At 40.9% G+C, this 15,913-nt stretch overlaps 1 protein-coding gene across 1 annotated transcript in view; it reads left to right on the forward strand.

The window, feature by feature from the left end:
• Positions 1-15,913, forward strand: part of trappc12 (trafficking protein particle complex subunit 12) — a 124,038-nt gene that overhangs the window by 59,632 nt on the left and 48,493 nt on the right. Inside the window, exons 4-5 of the mRNA XM_060934689.1 lie at positions 111-224; positions 4,895-5,033. Of these exons, the coding sequence (XP_060790672.1) occupies positions 111-224; positions 4,895-5,033 (253 nt within the window). The remainder of the gene's footprint in view (positions 1-110; positions 225-4,894; positions 5,034-15,913) is intronic.

Here is a 15,913-nt window from a genome sequence, read left to right on the forward strand (position 1 = left end):
AGAGGATATTGTCAGTATTGGTTCTTAAACACTCACATAAGTATCGTCACCTTGTCCTTTGTGAGCAGCAGCTGAATTAATGGCTTCATTTCTCACATCTTCCGAACCAGGCCACAAAGAACTGGAGGGCAGCCGTGGACCTAACCGGCAGACTGCTGACGGCTCACGGCCAAGGCTACGGCAAGAGCGGCCAGCCCAGCACCCACACCACCGACACGCTGCAGGTGAGCGCAGCACCGCAGCCCTCTGGGATTTGGAGGTGCAGCACAACACATGCTCCAACCAGATTGGAGACCCTTTCGAATGAACACTTAGGAAAGGTTTTTGCCACATCATGCTGTGGGTTTGTTCCTGAAATCGGAGGGAAAATGGAAACTGCATGACAGCATTTGTATGTGCGTGTACAGTAGATTACAGAATTTAGAGGCCAAGAACTAATGCAAAACTTTATTCAGTGTTTTTTATATATATATGTTTTACTGTGTATTAAGATCCACAATATTACATGTAACTATAAACAGATAAAAAGCATCACTCGTCATTCTTAATTAATAAAAAAAAAAAAAATCGCATTAGTGTTGGCAAATTGCTGTGGTATAGGAGGAATAAAGTGCTCTGGTATGTGCTATTATGGGAAAATAATCAACTCTGGGGTAATAACGTCACACCGCTCAGTCATGTTACAGTATATAGTACTCGGTGGGTGTAGCCTGTTTACAACCCCATTTTCAAAAAAAGTTGGCACGCTGTGTGAAATGTAAATAAAAACAATGCTTTTGCATTATTTTGCAAATCTTTGAAACCCTACTGTATATTTCATTGACAGGGTTTCCGCGGAGTCTTAAAAAGTCTAAAATTTGATAATCCTAATTTAAGGCCTTAAAAAGTCTAAAATGCGAGCATATTTTGCATTGTAGGTCTTAAATGTAATTTTGTCAAGTCTTAAATCTGTTAGGGTTTTGCTGGGATTCGAACCTGGTTTGCTGGTGTGATAATCCAGCAAACCCCCACTAGGCCACCAGGGGGATGACTCCAGTGCAGAGGCGTGAGGCGGAAGTAGAAAAGTATGAAAAAGTTTATTTACAAAATGTACAATCCACGGCAAAAAACAAAAGTAATCCAAAAGCTCAGAAGATAAAGGGAAAATAAAAAATATCCAAAAGTTCAAAGTCCAAAAATAAGAAAAGAAAAGGCAAAAATGCAAACGCTCAGAAGATCTCAAAAATGGTAAAAACAAAATTCAAAAAAGTCCAAAAAGAAAGCAAAGGACAAAAACCACAAAGACACAGGCAAGGAACATGGAACAGAGGGAACTAGCACTAACAGGCATAGCATAGGAAAAAGACTCCGTGACAAGGGAACAAACAGAGGGGTATTTATACACACACTAATTAAGGAACAGGGCGGGGCAGGAAACAGGCAATGAAGACAAACACAAAAACACAGTGGCGGCCTCTAGAGGCCAAAACAAACATGACAAGATGGAATTAACAGCGGCCTCTAGAGGCCAAAACAGTCCCAGTCCAAACAAAATCCTTATGTCCATTTACCCCATTCGCTTTTTTTTGTTAAATGCGTTGGTGATATTCATAATTAGTCATATAGGCTAGGCCTACTTAGTATCAGTAGGCTACGCTGCAAACTACAAATGAGACACAGTGGAATCCGGCGTCTAGCCTGGTTGGCATGGTGATGCACAGGGCATGGTACGCGCGCATTTAGACAGTAGAACCTAAAAGAAGCGAGGGAGATTGTCACGGTTTGTAGCAAAATGGGCAAATGCAAGTTTAACGACTGCTGGCTTGAACGCAATGATTTCGTAGACTGGTTAAAACGTGTACCAAACAATCCGTTGGAGGCGTACTGCACATTGTGCAAAAGAACACTCGAACTCGGCACCCTGGGTGTAAAGGCACCGGAATGGCACGCGAAAGCAGAGAAGCACCAGGCTGCCCATAAAAGTCTGCAACAATCGCATGCCGTCACTCAATTTTGTTCACCGTTGTCAGGTCCAAGCACATCTCGAGACGGTGTATCAGCTAACTCCGTGCGAACTGTAACGTTACAACACACAAACCGTACGGACTCGAATGCCTCATCCTCAAGTGATTTGCAGGATGTCTTTGGCTCCACTGCAACTTAGTTCCTCATTAATGCAAGAGCGCACCCTAGGGATGTAATGAGTTCATTGGTGAATGATAATAAATTTTGTTATTTTGAAAGTAATTCAGGCTCTCCCAATTTTCTTTATTTTTTTTTGTGCGGCATAAGTCTTAAATTTAACCTGTTATGGTCTTAAAAAGGTCTTAAATTGAACTTGTTCAAGCCTGCAGAAACCCTGCATTGAAAATAGTACAAAGACAACATATCAAATGTTGAAACTGAGAAATGTTGTTGTTTTTTGAAACACAGCTGCTTATTTTGAATTTGGTGCAGGCAACATGTTTCAAAAAAAGTTGGACAAATACTATTTTCTATGAGCACAGTTCATCACTGGATCTCCAAATGCAAGTGAAAACCATATATAAACAATATCCAGAAACACCGCTGCCTTCTCTGAGCCTGTGCTCATTTATGATGGACTGAGGCAAAGTGGAAAACTGTCCAGTGGTCTGACGAATCGAAATCTAAAATTCTTTTTGGAAATCACGGACATCACGTCCTCCGGGCTAAAGAGGAGAGAGGGCTTGTTATCAGTGCACGGTTCAAAAGCTAGCATCGATGATGGTATGAAGGTGCATGAGTACACATGGCATGGGCAGCTTGTACATCTGGGAAGGCATCATTAATGCTGAATGATCTAATACAGGTTTTGAAGCAACATGTGCTGCCAGCTAGACAATCTATTCAGGAAGGCCTTGATTATTTCAGCAAGACAATGCCAAACCGCATTCTGCTTGACTCCATGGTAAAAGAGTCCAGGTGCTAAACTGGCCTGCCTGCAGTCCAGACCTGTCATCCATTTAAAACATTTGGTGCATTATGAAGTCCAAAATACAACAAAGGAGACCCTGAACTCAGTTCACAAACATTTACGAAGTCATTTTTAAACTTGCTTTATTTCTTAATTAACGTGTTATTCAATTACGTTTTCGGTTTTATTAACCTTATATCGTGACTCGTATTGACGACTAATTGTAATTAAATATTATGCTTATCAGCCTATTCGGTTTTTAGCCGTGTTGAATTTAGTTCGTTTGGTCCACGGCAGGCGTCGATTATCCGCGCGATCTTCACGAGACTTGTGCGAGACTTCGAAACGTCAAGTGTCAGCCAGGTGTCAGCACCGGCATTTTGAAAACTGTTTTCCAAACGAAGTATTGCACAAAAACGAGTTTAAATGACGATTACTGCCTACTTTTTTCAAACTTTCCTGCTTGCTATCAAAACAAACAAAACTTCCTTCTTGATTACGTCAGCATTCGAAAGAGGGCGCGCGCGTCTTTTGACGACGTTGGCAGATGTCGGTCGCTTTGATTTCCGCTGTATGTTTTACTTCCATCCTACGATGTCTCGCACAGGTCTCAACGAATCTCGTTTACGGCCGTCGCTTCGACATACGGACCGATATATTACAGAGCATATTTCAAACACTCATAACTCGCTATAGCAGCGACAAAATGGCGATCAAAAATGCATTCCGATATTTAATAAAATGAGAAATAGAATTTTGATGATGATAAATTTGCCTTCAGCTCTCCTTTAAAAGCAGAGGTGATACAAGACATTTGCTAAACATGCCCCCGTCCCAGCTTTTCTGAAATGTCTTGCTGGCATCAAATTCAAAATGAGCATGTATTTAAAAAAAAAAACGTTTCTCAGTTTCGACATTTCATGTGTTGTTCTTTTTGTACTATTTTCAACAAGAACATTAGCTAAGTTTTACAGTGTCCCAACTTTTTTGGACTTGGGATTGATATCATAAATCTAGTAATAACTTCTCGTAAATGCTGTTTTTGCACACGTGAGACCAGGAAAAGAATCCAGAATGTCAAAGCCATCAGAGATTGGAGCCAAGGGAGCAAAATTGATCATGCTCTCTGGTTGGGATGGATGGCATCCTCTCTCTGTCTTTCATGTCAATCACAGCAAAAGGTAGCAGCTGGCATCTGTGAGCTGACTGGTTGGTCAAACTGGGGAGAAACTGAAGGAAAAAATGTTTAAGGTGCACAAAACCCACTTTGGTGAACTGGTTGGGTTTCAATTCTGGTGTAAGATGTGGATTGTTTTTGAAGTCGAACCACAGCTCGAGACACACACACACACGTTTGTCTCACTGTCCTTGTGAGGACCTTCTATTGACATTATTGCAGTTAATTAATGCTGTGCTTGCACCTGAAAAAGGAAACTTTTTGGCTCTTTTTTTAAATTTTTGCTTAAACACAACAGCAGCGATTTCCTTGTGGGGACCATCCGTGTGTCCCCACAAGGTCAAAATTGTCAGATTTTACTATCCTTGTGGGGACATTTGGTTCTCAGGAGTGTGTGTATATATACACGCACACACAGATCTCGCATTGCCTGCCGTGTCAGCTATATCAAAGCGTTCCACCTCTCTGATGTCTGACCTCCAGTGGCACACATGCGTTCCACTCTGCTGACTCTCTCCGTGACGATAATGGAAAGCTACTGACTTTCATTATGAAAGTTTTAGCCCTATAGGCTACAGAAAGCACATTAGCATAATGAGCTCAATTAAAGTCTTTAGATACAGTACGTCTAACTTTGATGCACCATCGCAACGTTTGTTGTTTCTCCTCTTGGATCTCTGAGGATCCCAGAACTGCAGGTTTGTTTTTACGGAAAGTTCAAAAAGGTGCAAGAACTTCAGTAATCATTATTCGTAATTTATTTTGGTTTGGTTTTCAACAAATCCTTTCTGTTTTCCTTGCAGTTATGGTTTGTGCGTCTGGCTCTGTTGGTTAAGCTCAACCTGTTCCAGAACGCCGAGCTGGAGTTTGAGCCATTTGGTAACCTGGACCAGCCGGACCTGTACTACGAGTACTACCCTACAGTGTACCCTGGAAGACGAGGTAGCACCTGAGCACATCTGTTGGAACTTAACAATAAACACACGTTCATTTACAGAAAAGAAAGAATTAAGACACGGTTAAAAAAAAAAGAAAGAAAGAAAGAAAATCCTAGATAAAGCATGCCCATTTATCGAAAGAACGGCTTGAGAAGTTTGCTCTCACTGAAGTGCGGAGGAGGCTTTGAAAGCCTTTTTAAACCGACGGAGGCAAAGCGTGAAAAAGGCATTAATGGAATTATAATGCGTTTGAAGGTATGCATGTAAGACATGCATAATACAGGAACTGAATTGGGTTTTGTCATCGCCACAGGCTATTTAGTCTCTTTGAGCATTAATGTTTGTATTTTTCTGCTTTCAAGGTTACACATCACTGATTAGCGCAGTAGAAATCCAGAGCAAAAAGACAGCTTTATGTGTGGCTTTTCATCCAAATAAAATGAGTCTCATCAAAGATGGGACGCGTTATCACCCAACTGGTGTATTTTAGTTTTGTAGAAACGATTACAATGTAGAGGGGTGTAGGACTAAACCGTGTCCACAGTAGCACTGGACTCTGTCTCACTGACTCGTCTAAAGAGGCAGGCAGTCAGTGAGCGCGGCCATTAATCTTGTCAAAGTGCTGCCTGATCAAATCCAGACACGCAATTGGATGGAGAGAAAAAAAAAGACAGGGGGGGGGGTGAGAGGTGTAGGTAATTAATGATTGCTTATCTGTATCTTATTAGCAATCTCAGATTTTTTTTTCCTTCTCTTTTCCCCTCCTTGCTTGTCTGATTGGGGTAGATTAACCCTTAGATATCGTTCTTTATGAGCTTTCCATCCGTATGTTTTAACTGTATTCGATTTTATCTCATCTCATTATCTCTAGCCGCTTTATCCTGTTCTACAGGGTCGCAGGCAAGCTGGAGCCTATCCCAGCTGACTACGGGCGAAAGGCGGGGTACACCCTGGACAAGTCGCCAGGTCATCACAGGGCTGACACATAGACACAGACAACCATTCACACTCACATTCACACCTACGGTCAATTTAGAGTCACCAGTTAACCTAACCTGCATGTCTTTGGACTGTGGGGGAAACCGGAGCACCCGGAGGAAACCCACGCGGACACGGGGAGAACATGCAAACTCCGCACAGAAAGGCCCTCGCCGGCCACGGGGCTCGAACCCGGACCTTCTTGCTGTGAGGTGACAGCGCTAACCACTACACCACCGTGCCGCCCATTCGATTTTATATAAACTTTATTTACAGACTCGGGGTCCAAAATTGCACATACAAGAAACAAACACTCACATTATAATATGTTCATATATACGCGCGCACACACACACATTAAAAAAGAAATCAGATTGCAGATACATACAATTGGCTCTTCCAATATATCCAAATGTCAGAACAGTATTGGCAGGGATGAGAGTTTTCCGCTTTTCGGCAGATTTCCGCTTTTTCTGAGTAAAAATCAACCTTTTTATATTATGCCAAATCCGTTGAGATTTTTTTTTTTTTTCATTTATTGATGGGGGTTGGGGTATGTTCCTTCGTGATACTCAAGCGTAATTCATTCCTACAATGATGTTACATGTTTACATTTTCGTCATCTTTAGTCTCGCTAAGTCTCGCGGTAGAATACGTGTTATCTACAATGGAATTAGCCAAAACATCGCTGGCGAGAGCATGATAGCCAATCATAACAGTTCTTACAAGAGTGTGAGAGAGAACAAAAGCCAATCATAACAGTTCTTACAAAAGTACCCGCATCTGTTCTATTTTATCGAAACTTGCACATGTTCATCGTCGCTGCGCTTCAAAAATACGTTTCTCTTTCGTATCGGCTTTTTTACTCAAAACGCCGAATACAATTGACAAGCGAGACGAAGCGAAGGTACATGAAATCGATGCTGGTATAAAAAACAGAGAGGACTGACCAAGGTCTTGTCTTTGGCCAGAAAGCTGAAGAAGTCGTCGAAATGATTAAATGAAAATGAGAAGTGACTGTGAACTATAAATAATTGTATAAAGTGTACATAGACATTATCCCATAAACTTAGCATTCGTTTGATTTAATACATTGAACATGTATATGATAGATAGTCAGTCAATCTGAATTAATGCTGACAGTTTTGAAAACTTAAATATTTCCAAAGACTTTTTGAAGAAATCATATGCAACTAATGAGGACATAGGGAGAAAAGGTCAGTCACCCTAAGAAATTTTATTTAATATATGAACATTTTGATAATTAATAAAACTTGCGTTTAATGTGAATTTAGTTTGTCGTTTTTGTTGATCATGAATTATAACCATACCCTTGAATGTAGAATGTGATTTTATCTTGAATTCAAACAATACTCCTATTGATTTGAAACATATTTTCATGTAAATATATAAAAAAGACAACAGATATATTTTTTTTATCTACTACAGCTCAGATTGCAGGACAAGTGGTTTGTAAGGCCTTATTTTTCAAAATTTTCCGGGGGGCATCTTCTTTTCTGCTTTTTTGATGACCACCCACTCTCATCCCTGATTGGGTATCACTTTCCTTAATACTAGTCAAACACATTATGATGGCATTTCTTGATACTGTTAACCTACACATAAATTTGTACATGAGGTTTCTCATTAGAGCCTGGAACGTGGGTATATTTGCAGTTACAAACAGAGCACTTGCAATCTCCCACCTAGGCGTCTTAAGCAAGATTCTAAGTGCATCATTATATGCCACCCTGATCATCTTCATCTTTGCTTTACTATAGCTACACCAAAGGTGAGCTGTATACAGTGGAGTACAGTATGTTCTAAAGAGAGATATTTTGACATCATTGGTACACACATAAAACCCCGATTCCAAAAAGTTGGGACAAAGTACAAATTGTAAATAAAAACAGAATGCAATGATGTGGAAGTTTCAAAATTCCATATTTTTATTCAGAATAGAACATAGCTGACATATCAACTGTTTAAACTGAGAAAATGTATCATTTAAAGAGAAAAATTAGGTCATTTTAAATTTCATGACAACAACACATCTCAAAAAAGTTGGGACAAGGCCATGTTTCCCACTGTGAGACATCCCCTTTTCTCTTTACAACAGTCTGTAAACGTCTGGGGACTGAGGAGACAAGTTGCTCAAGTTTAGGGATAGGAATGTTAACCCATTCTTGCCTAATGTAGGATTCTAGTTGCTCAACTGTCTTAGGTCTTTTTTGTCGTATCTTCCATTTTATGATGCGCCAAATGTTTTCTATGGGTGAAAGATCTGGACTGGCCAGTTCAGTACCCGGACCCTTCTTCTACACAGCCATGATGCTGTAATTGATGCAGTATGTGGTTTGGCATTGTCATGTTGGAAAATGCAAGGTCTTCCGTGAAAGAGACGTCGTCTGGATGGGAGCATATGTTGCTCTAGAACCTGGATATACCTTTCAGCATTGATGGTGCCTTTCCAGATGTGTAAGCTGCCCATGCCACACGCACTAATGCAACCCCATACCATCAGAGATGCAGGCTTCTGAACTGAACGCTGATAACAACTTGGGTCGTCCTTCTCCTCTTTAGTCCGAATGACACGGCGTCCCTGATTTCCATAAAGAACTTCAAATTTTGATTCGTCTGACCACAGAACAGTTTTCCACTTTGCCACAGTCCATTTTAAATGAGCCTTGGCCCAGAGAAGACATCTGCGCTCCTGGATCATGTTTAGATACGTCTTCTTCTTTGAACTATAGAGTTTTAGCTGGCAACGGCGGATGGCACGGTGAATTGTGTTCACAGATAATGTTCTCTGGAAATATTCCTGAGCCCATTTTGTGATTTCCAATACAGAAGCATGCCTGTATGTGATGCAGTGCCGTCTAAGGGCCCGAAGATCACAGGCACCCAGTATGGTTTTCCAGCCTTGACCCTTACGCACAGAGATTCTTCCAGATTCTCTGAATCTTTTGACGATATTATGCACTGTAGATGATGATATGTTCAAACTCTTTGCAATTTTACACTGCCGAACTCCTTTCTGATATTGCTCCACTATTTGTCGGCGCAGAATTAGGGGGATTGGTGATCCTCTTCCCATCTTTACTTCTGAGAGCCGCTGCCACTCCAAGATGCTCTTTTTATACCCAGTCATGTTAATGACCTATTGCCAATTGACCTAATGAGTTGCAATTTGGTCCTCCAGCTGTTCCTTTTTTGTACCTTTAACTTTTCCAGCCTCTTATTGCCCCTGTCCCAACTTTTTTGAGATGTGTTGCTGTCATGAAATTTCAAATGAGTCAATATTTGGCATGAAATTTCAAAATGTCTCACTTTCGACATTTGATATGTTGTCTATGTTCTATTGTGAATACAATATCAATTTTTGAGATTTGTAAATTATTGCATTCTGTTTTTATTTACAATTTGTGCTTTGTCCCAACTTTTTTGGAATCGGGGTTGTAAAATTTACGTGCCAGCATATTCGCTTGAGCATACAGTTTGCAACATGGACGCTGAATGACATCATCATCATCATCATCATCACATGAATCATTTCTAAGAATATGACCCAAGTATTTTCCTTTAGTTGCAATTGTCAGCTCAGTGTCATGTAAATAAAAAGAAGGGAAGTGTAGTTTTTGATCCTCCTTAGTCCTGCCAATCATGGCAACACTCTTTTTTTGAGTTATATTTGATGTCATACTCCATCCCATACTCTGAACAGGCTCTAAGCAATTGCTGGAGACCAGCACTATAGGGTGATAGGACAACTAAGTCATCAGCATATGATAGATGATTAACAAGCTTATCCTCAACCATACATCCAGTCTTACAATCTTTTAGTTTCCTGGTCAGGTCATCCATATATAGATTAAAAAAAACAGGAGAAAGAATTCCACCTTGCCTGACACCATTGGTAACAAGGAAAGGGCTAGAACATGCATCGCCCCATCTGACCTGCATGGTTTGATGGGAATACCAGTAATGCAGGACACGTATCAAGGTATAAAGGTATACTGTGTCTACTATGTATAAGTATACTATGGTGACATGGTAATTTATTCATTTAGAGCATAATTGTATACGGTATATTCAGTCTTTTAAGCACGCCAACACACACACTGCACAATATATTGTTTATTATTCTATCCACATTTACTGGATATGAGCAATCGTGCACTCTGATTGGCTACTCTACGACTAGGCTATCAGCTCCTATACCATGAGGAGAGAGAAACAAAATGGCGGAGCGTGTTGACCCGAGGTAATTTCCCGATCCCTCCCCGTCTCTCTCTCTCTCCCGCTCATTTCCTGTCTCTACACTGTCCTATCCAATAAAGGTGAAAAAGCCCCAAAAAATATCTTGAACAAAAAAAAAATACTCAAAAACAAAACCCCAAAAATATTTAATAAATAAATTTAAAAAAACCAACAAAACGTGTCCCCCCCCCAAAAAAAAATATTATAAAAGCACTTTTCATAAATTGCTTTGGTCATTTTGCCAGTTTGTTTACATTCTAAGCAGAAATTATTTTGCCGGACATTTTGTATAAAGTTTTTATTTATGCTCAGTTTCTCAAAATCCAGCGAAGGTGAATAGAATAAAACAGTTATTCCACTCAATCTCGTCGTACACAGCTTAGGGCAAACTCGGTGCAACGCGCCTCATCGACTGTCCTTGACTCGCAAGTGACGTCAAAGCAAAATCGAAACCCGGATGTCGGCGGATATACAAATGCGGAGTCGAACGACATTCCATACAAAACATAATCACGCGTGCGCAACTCTCTTTGCTTCTCCATTGCTTTAAGCGTCCTTTTAGCGATGCCATATCTTTGTGCTGTATATGGTCGTGGTCACAGCGGTACTCATGACCGTGGCACGTTCCGATTTTTTAGAATTCCGTCCGTGATTCGGAAAGAGGGCGAGGAAACTGAGGCTTAGTACAGAGAGGAGACGAGCACGGCTGAACAACATCGGCAGGGCTGATCTAACAGAGGCTCAGTAATCAGTTTGCAGTAATCGGTTTATCTCAAGTGAGATTCAAAAGCTTTCTCGATAATATCACGGAAGAGTTTTATTTCGTGTTGCTAGAATTTTGCAAAAAATGAGCCGTTCTGTTGTCGTTGTTCAATCGGTCGTTGTTATTTTAATACGTGTATTACCATTCGCTTCGAGGAGCGCCAGCAGAATTATATGATAGAAACAATCCAGACTGGGCACCCACTCAGAACATGGGCTATGTTTCGTCCAAGGTCGGACTCGATTCTTCGGCAGCCAAACCAGATAGAACGCGATCTCTGGGTCGGTAGAAGCGTCTTATCTTCAGAAAAGTCTGACTTTTTTAAATAATATGGGTCAAAAATCACACCTCTACCTTCTTTTTGGATCGAATACTTGCTCGAGCGTTCAAATCGAAGTAATACTGAGAAAATTCAGCATCGTTTACAGACTTTGAGCGGCTGCCGTCCGAGTTGCTTTGTAGATCCTCAATCATGACGGACACTCATGACGTAGCACATTGTGATCACGTGGTTACAAGTCATCTATCAGTTCATGTATGACTCGATGTCGTGGAATAACTGTTAAATAGTTCACAATTATTCACTGGGGTAGACAGTCTGGGACAGATGATTTGTTTTAGTATAAATACACGGGATTTTTTTATTTTTTTATTTTAAGAAATGGTATTTAAAAAAAAAAGATTTCAGTCTTCAAAAGCGTCATGGAAACGTAAATCACGCAGACTTGTGTCCCTTATCTACATTAAATACTTCGTTTGGAAATTGATGAAATAAATCACAGTTCCACTGTACCTTTGAATAGTTTTCGTGCTTTTAGGAGCAGTATTATTTGTAATTCTTCTTCACTGACAGTGACGAAAGCGATTGGCCACCATTTTGCCGAGTCATTCGAGGTGATTATCGAGAAATAATCTGAATTTCTCGACCAATCAGAGCGCACGGTTTCCTATAATCACCTGCGTATTTGTATGAAAATGTTGTTTGTTATTATTCTAAGTCTGATCTGGTAGTGGGCGGCACGGTGGTGTAGTGGTTAGCACTGTCGCCTCACAGCATGAAGGTCCGGGTTCGAGCCCCGTGTCCGCGTGGGTTTCCTCCGGGTGCTCCGGTTTCCCCCACGGTCCAAAGACATGCAGGTTAGGTTAACTGGTGACTCTAAATTGACCGTAGGTGTGAATGTGAGTGTGAATGGTTGTCTGTGTCTATGTATCAGCCCTGTGATGACCTGGCGACTTGTCCAGGGTGTACCCCGCCTTTCACCCGTAGTCAGCTGGGATAGGCTCCAGCTTGCCTGCGACCCTGTAGAAGGATAAAGCGGCTAGAGATAATGAGATGAGATGATCTGGTAGGAATCCTCATTATATGCATGAGCCCACAAGTCTATCAGTCAGAATGCTCATGTGTTTTTGGATTAAAGGTTGGTTAGGCTACTCAACTAATGACACAGACTGCTGGAGGATATCAGTTAGGCAGTAGAAAGAGGAGGCTAATTGTACTTTGTGGGTCTGCACAAGCCTAAGCTGGGAAAAGTGTGTGTGTGTGTCCGTCCCTATTTATTTATTTATTTAACGACAGCACTATTGAATTCTCAAACCTGATACTTCTCGTACATGATGATGACAACTGAGGTGCTGTTACAGGAAAATAATCAATGTCAGGGTCAGATTACAGCACTCCATCACTGATAATTTTCCTATGCCTGTATGCCACATCGTGTTTTTTTTTTTTTTTTTTCCCCTCACTTTCATGGTTTAATGTAGAGGTGTGTGCAGAACTCCAGGTTGAGTTTGTTTGTACTCCCAGTGAACTTTTCACTTTTAGTTGTCTCATCTCTCATTATCTCTAGCCGCTTTATCCTGTTCTACAGGGTCGCGGGCAAGCTGGAGCCTATCCCAGCTGACTACGGGCGAAAGGCGGGGTACACCCTGGACAAGTCGCCAGGTCATCACAGGGCTGACACATAGACACAGACAACCATTCACACTCACATTCACACCTACGGTCAATTTAGAGTCACCAGTTAACCTAACCTGCATGTCTTTGGACTGTGGGGGGAAACCGGAGCACCCGGAGGAAACCCACGCGGAGAACATGCAAACTCCGCACAGAAAGGCCCTCGCCGGCCACGGGGCTCAAACCCAGAACCTTCTTGCTGTGAGGCGACAGCGCTAACCACTACACCACTATGCCGCCCATTTTTAGTTGTTTTATCCTGTATATACACTGTGACCCTGGGCTCAGTAAACAAGTGAGATGAATGAAGAAATAAGTAAAACCCAACATGTGCCGTAAACACATCATGCAGCACATCACATCAATACGCAGCCGTTTTAATCAGTGTGACCTTCCTTTGTTCGGCAGGCTTTATATCTGACTGACTGCTCATCATGACAATAAAATCCACCCACTCGTTGTTGGTTTTGTTTGTTTTTCGCAGGATTTCTGTCCCAGTACATACCTAATTTTAATGGCTTTAGCATAGTGTGTGTGAAAAGTCAGGAACCAGTGCGAGTAAATCCACATTGACTTAATTTTGTAATTATTATGTTTTGTTAGCTGCTCTGCATGTTCACCCTTAGACCTGTGTATCATGCTTTTATGAATTTTGCTCAGCATATTTGGATTTTTTTTTTTTTTATAAATCTTTATTTAGTTTTCATAGTTATCAATACAAGACAATCTCCTCAATAGTACTGGAAAAAAACAACCCAAAAGACAATAACAAAATATATAAACAAACAAAAACAGAACCTGTGTGAGATTGTATGAGTAAATGTGACTGACATCTGATTAATCATGTCTTCCCTTATGTCAACCATTTCCCACAGCTTTTTATATAAACATCATCTTTCATTTTCAACTTGTATGTGAGATGCTCCATCACCAATACAACCCCGATTCCAAAAAGGTTGGGACAAAGTACAAATTGTAAATAAAAATGGAATGCAATAATTTACAAATCTCAAAAACTGATATTGTATTCACAATAGAACATAGACAACATATCAAATGTCGAAAGTGAGACAGTTTGAAATTTTGTGCCAAATATTGGCTCATTTGAAATTTCATGACAGCAACACATCTCAAAAAAGTTGGGACGGGGCAATAAGAGGCTGGAAAAGTTAAAGGTACAAAAAAGGAACAGCTGGAGGACCAAATTGCAACTCATTAGGTCAATTGGCAAATAGGTCATTAACATGACTGGGTATAAAAAGAGCATCTTGGAGTGGCAGCGGCTCTCAGAAGTAAAGATGGGAAGAGGATCACCAATCCCCCTAATTCTGCGCCGACAAGTAGTGGAGCAATATCAGAAAGGAGTTCGACAGTGTAAAATTGCAGAGAGTTTGAACATATCATCATCTACAGTGCATAATATCATCAAAAGATTCAGAGAATCTGGAAGAATCTCTGTGCGTAAGGGTCAAGGCTGGAAAACCATACTGGGTGCCCGTGATCTTCGGGCCCTTAGACGGCACTGCATCACATACAGGCATGCTTCTGTATTGGAAATCACAAAATGGGCTCAGGAATATTTCCAGAGAACGTTATCTGTGAACACAATTCACCGTGCCATCCGCCGTTGCCAGCTAAAACTCTATAGTTCAAAGAAGAAGCCGTATCTAAACATGATCCAGAAGCGCAGACGTCTTCTCTGGGCCAATGCTCATTTAAAATGGACTGTGGCAAAGTGGAAAACTGTTCTGTGGTCAGACGAATCAAAATTTGAAGTTCTTTATGGAAATCAGGGACGCCGTGTCATTCGGAATAAAGAGGAGAAGGACGACCCAAGTTGTTATCAGCGCTCAGTTCAGAAGCCTGCATCTCTGATGGTATGGGGTTGCATTAGTGCATGTGGCATGGGCAGCTTACACATCTGGAAAGACACCATCAATGCTGAAAGGTATATCCAGGTTCTAGAGCAACATATGCTCCCATCCAGACGACGTCTCTTTCAAGGAAGACCTTGCATTTTCCAACATGACAATGCCAAACCACATACTGCATCAATTACAGCATCATGGCTGCGTAGAAGAAGGGTCCAGGTACTGAACTGGCCAGCCTGCAGTCCAGATCTTTCACCCATAGAAAACATTTGGCGCATCATAAAACGGAAGATACGACAAAAAAGACCTAAGACAGTTGAGCAACTAGAATCCTGTATTAGACAAGAACGGGTTAACATTCCTATCCCTAAACTTGAGCAACTTGTCTCCTCAGTCCCCAGACGTTTACAGACTGTTGTAAAGAGAAAAGGGGATGTCTCACAGTGGTAAACATGGCCTTGTCCCAACTTTTTTGAGATGTGTTGTTGTCATGAAATTTAAAATCACCTAATTTTTCTCTTTAAATGATACATTTTCTCAGTTTAAACATTTGATATGTCATCTGTGTTCTATTCTGAATAAAATATGGAATTTTGAAACTTCCACATCATTGCATTCCGTTTTTATTTACAATTTGTACTTTGTCCCAACTTTTTTGCAATCGGGGTTGTATATCATCTATGATTGTCATCCACTGTTTGTAACTTGGAGTGTCAGACTTAAGCCAATTCTTAGTAATAGTCTTCTTCCCAGCCACCAAAAGAATCCTGACCAAATATTGGTCACTTTCATGCACCGTGCCCTCCAAATGACCCAGGTACAAAACAAGACAGGGTTTAGGTATCATATATCTCAAAACATCACAGAGAACTGAGTGAATATTCCCCCAGAAGGGTTGTATTTTTGTGCAATTCCAAAAAATGCGTGTATGATCTGGATCCATGTGGTTGCATAATCTCCAACATGGCTGTTGAACATTTATCTGTTTACTTCTAATTTTAGGTGTAATAAAGTACCGAATTAGATTCTTCCAACTGAATTCCCTCCATTTCAAAGAT

The sequence above is a fragment of the Neoarius graeffei genome, chromosome 11 (assembly GCF_027579695.1).
Source record: "Neoarius graeffei isolate fNeoGra1 chromosome 11, fNeoGra1.pri, whole genome shotgun sequence".
Classification (NCBI taxonomy): Eukaryota; Metazoa; Chordata; class Actinopteri; order Siluriformes; family Ariidae; genus Neoarius; species Neoarius graeffei.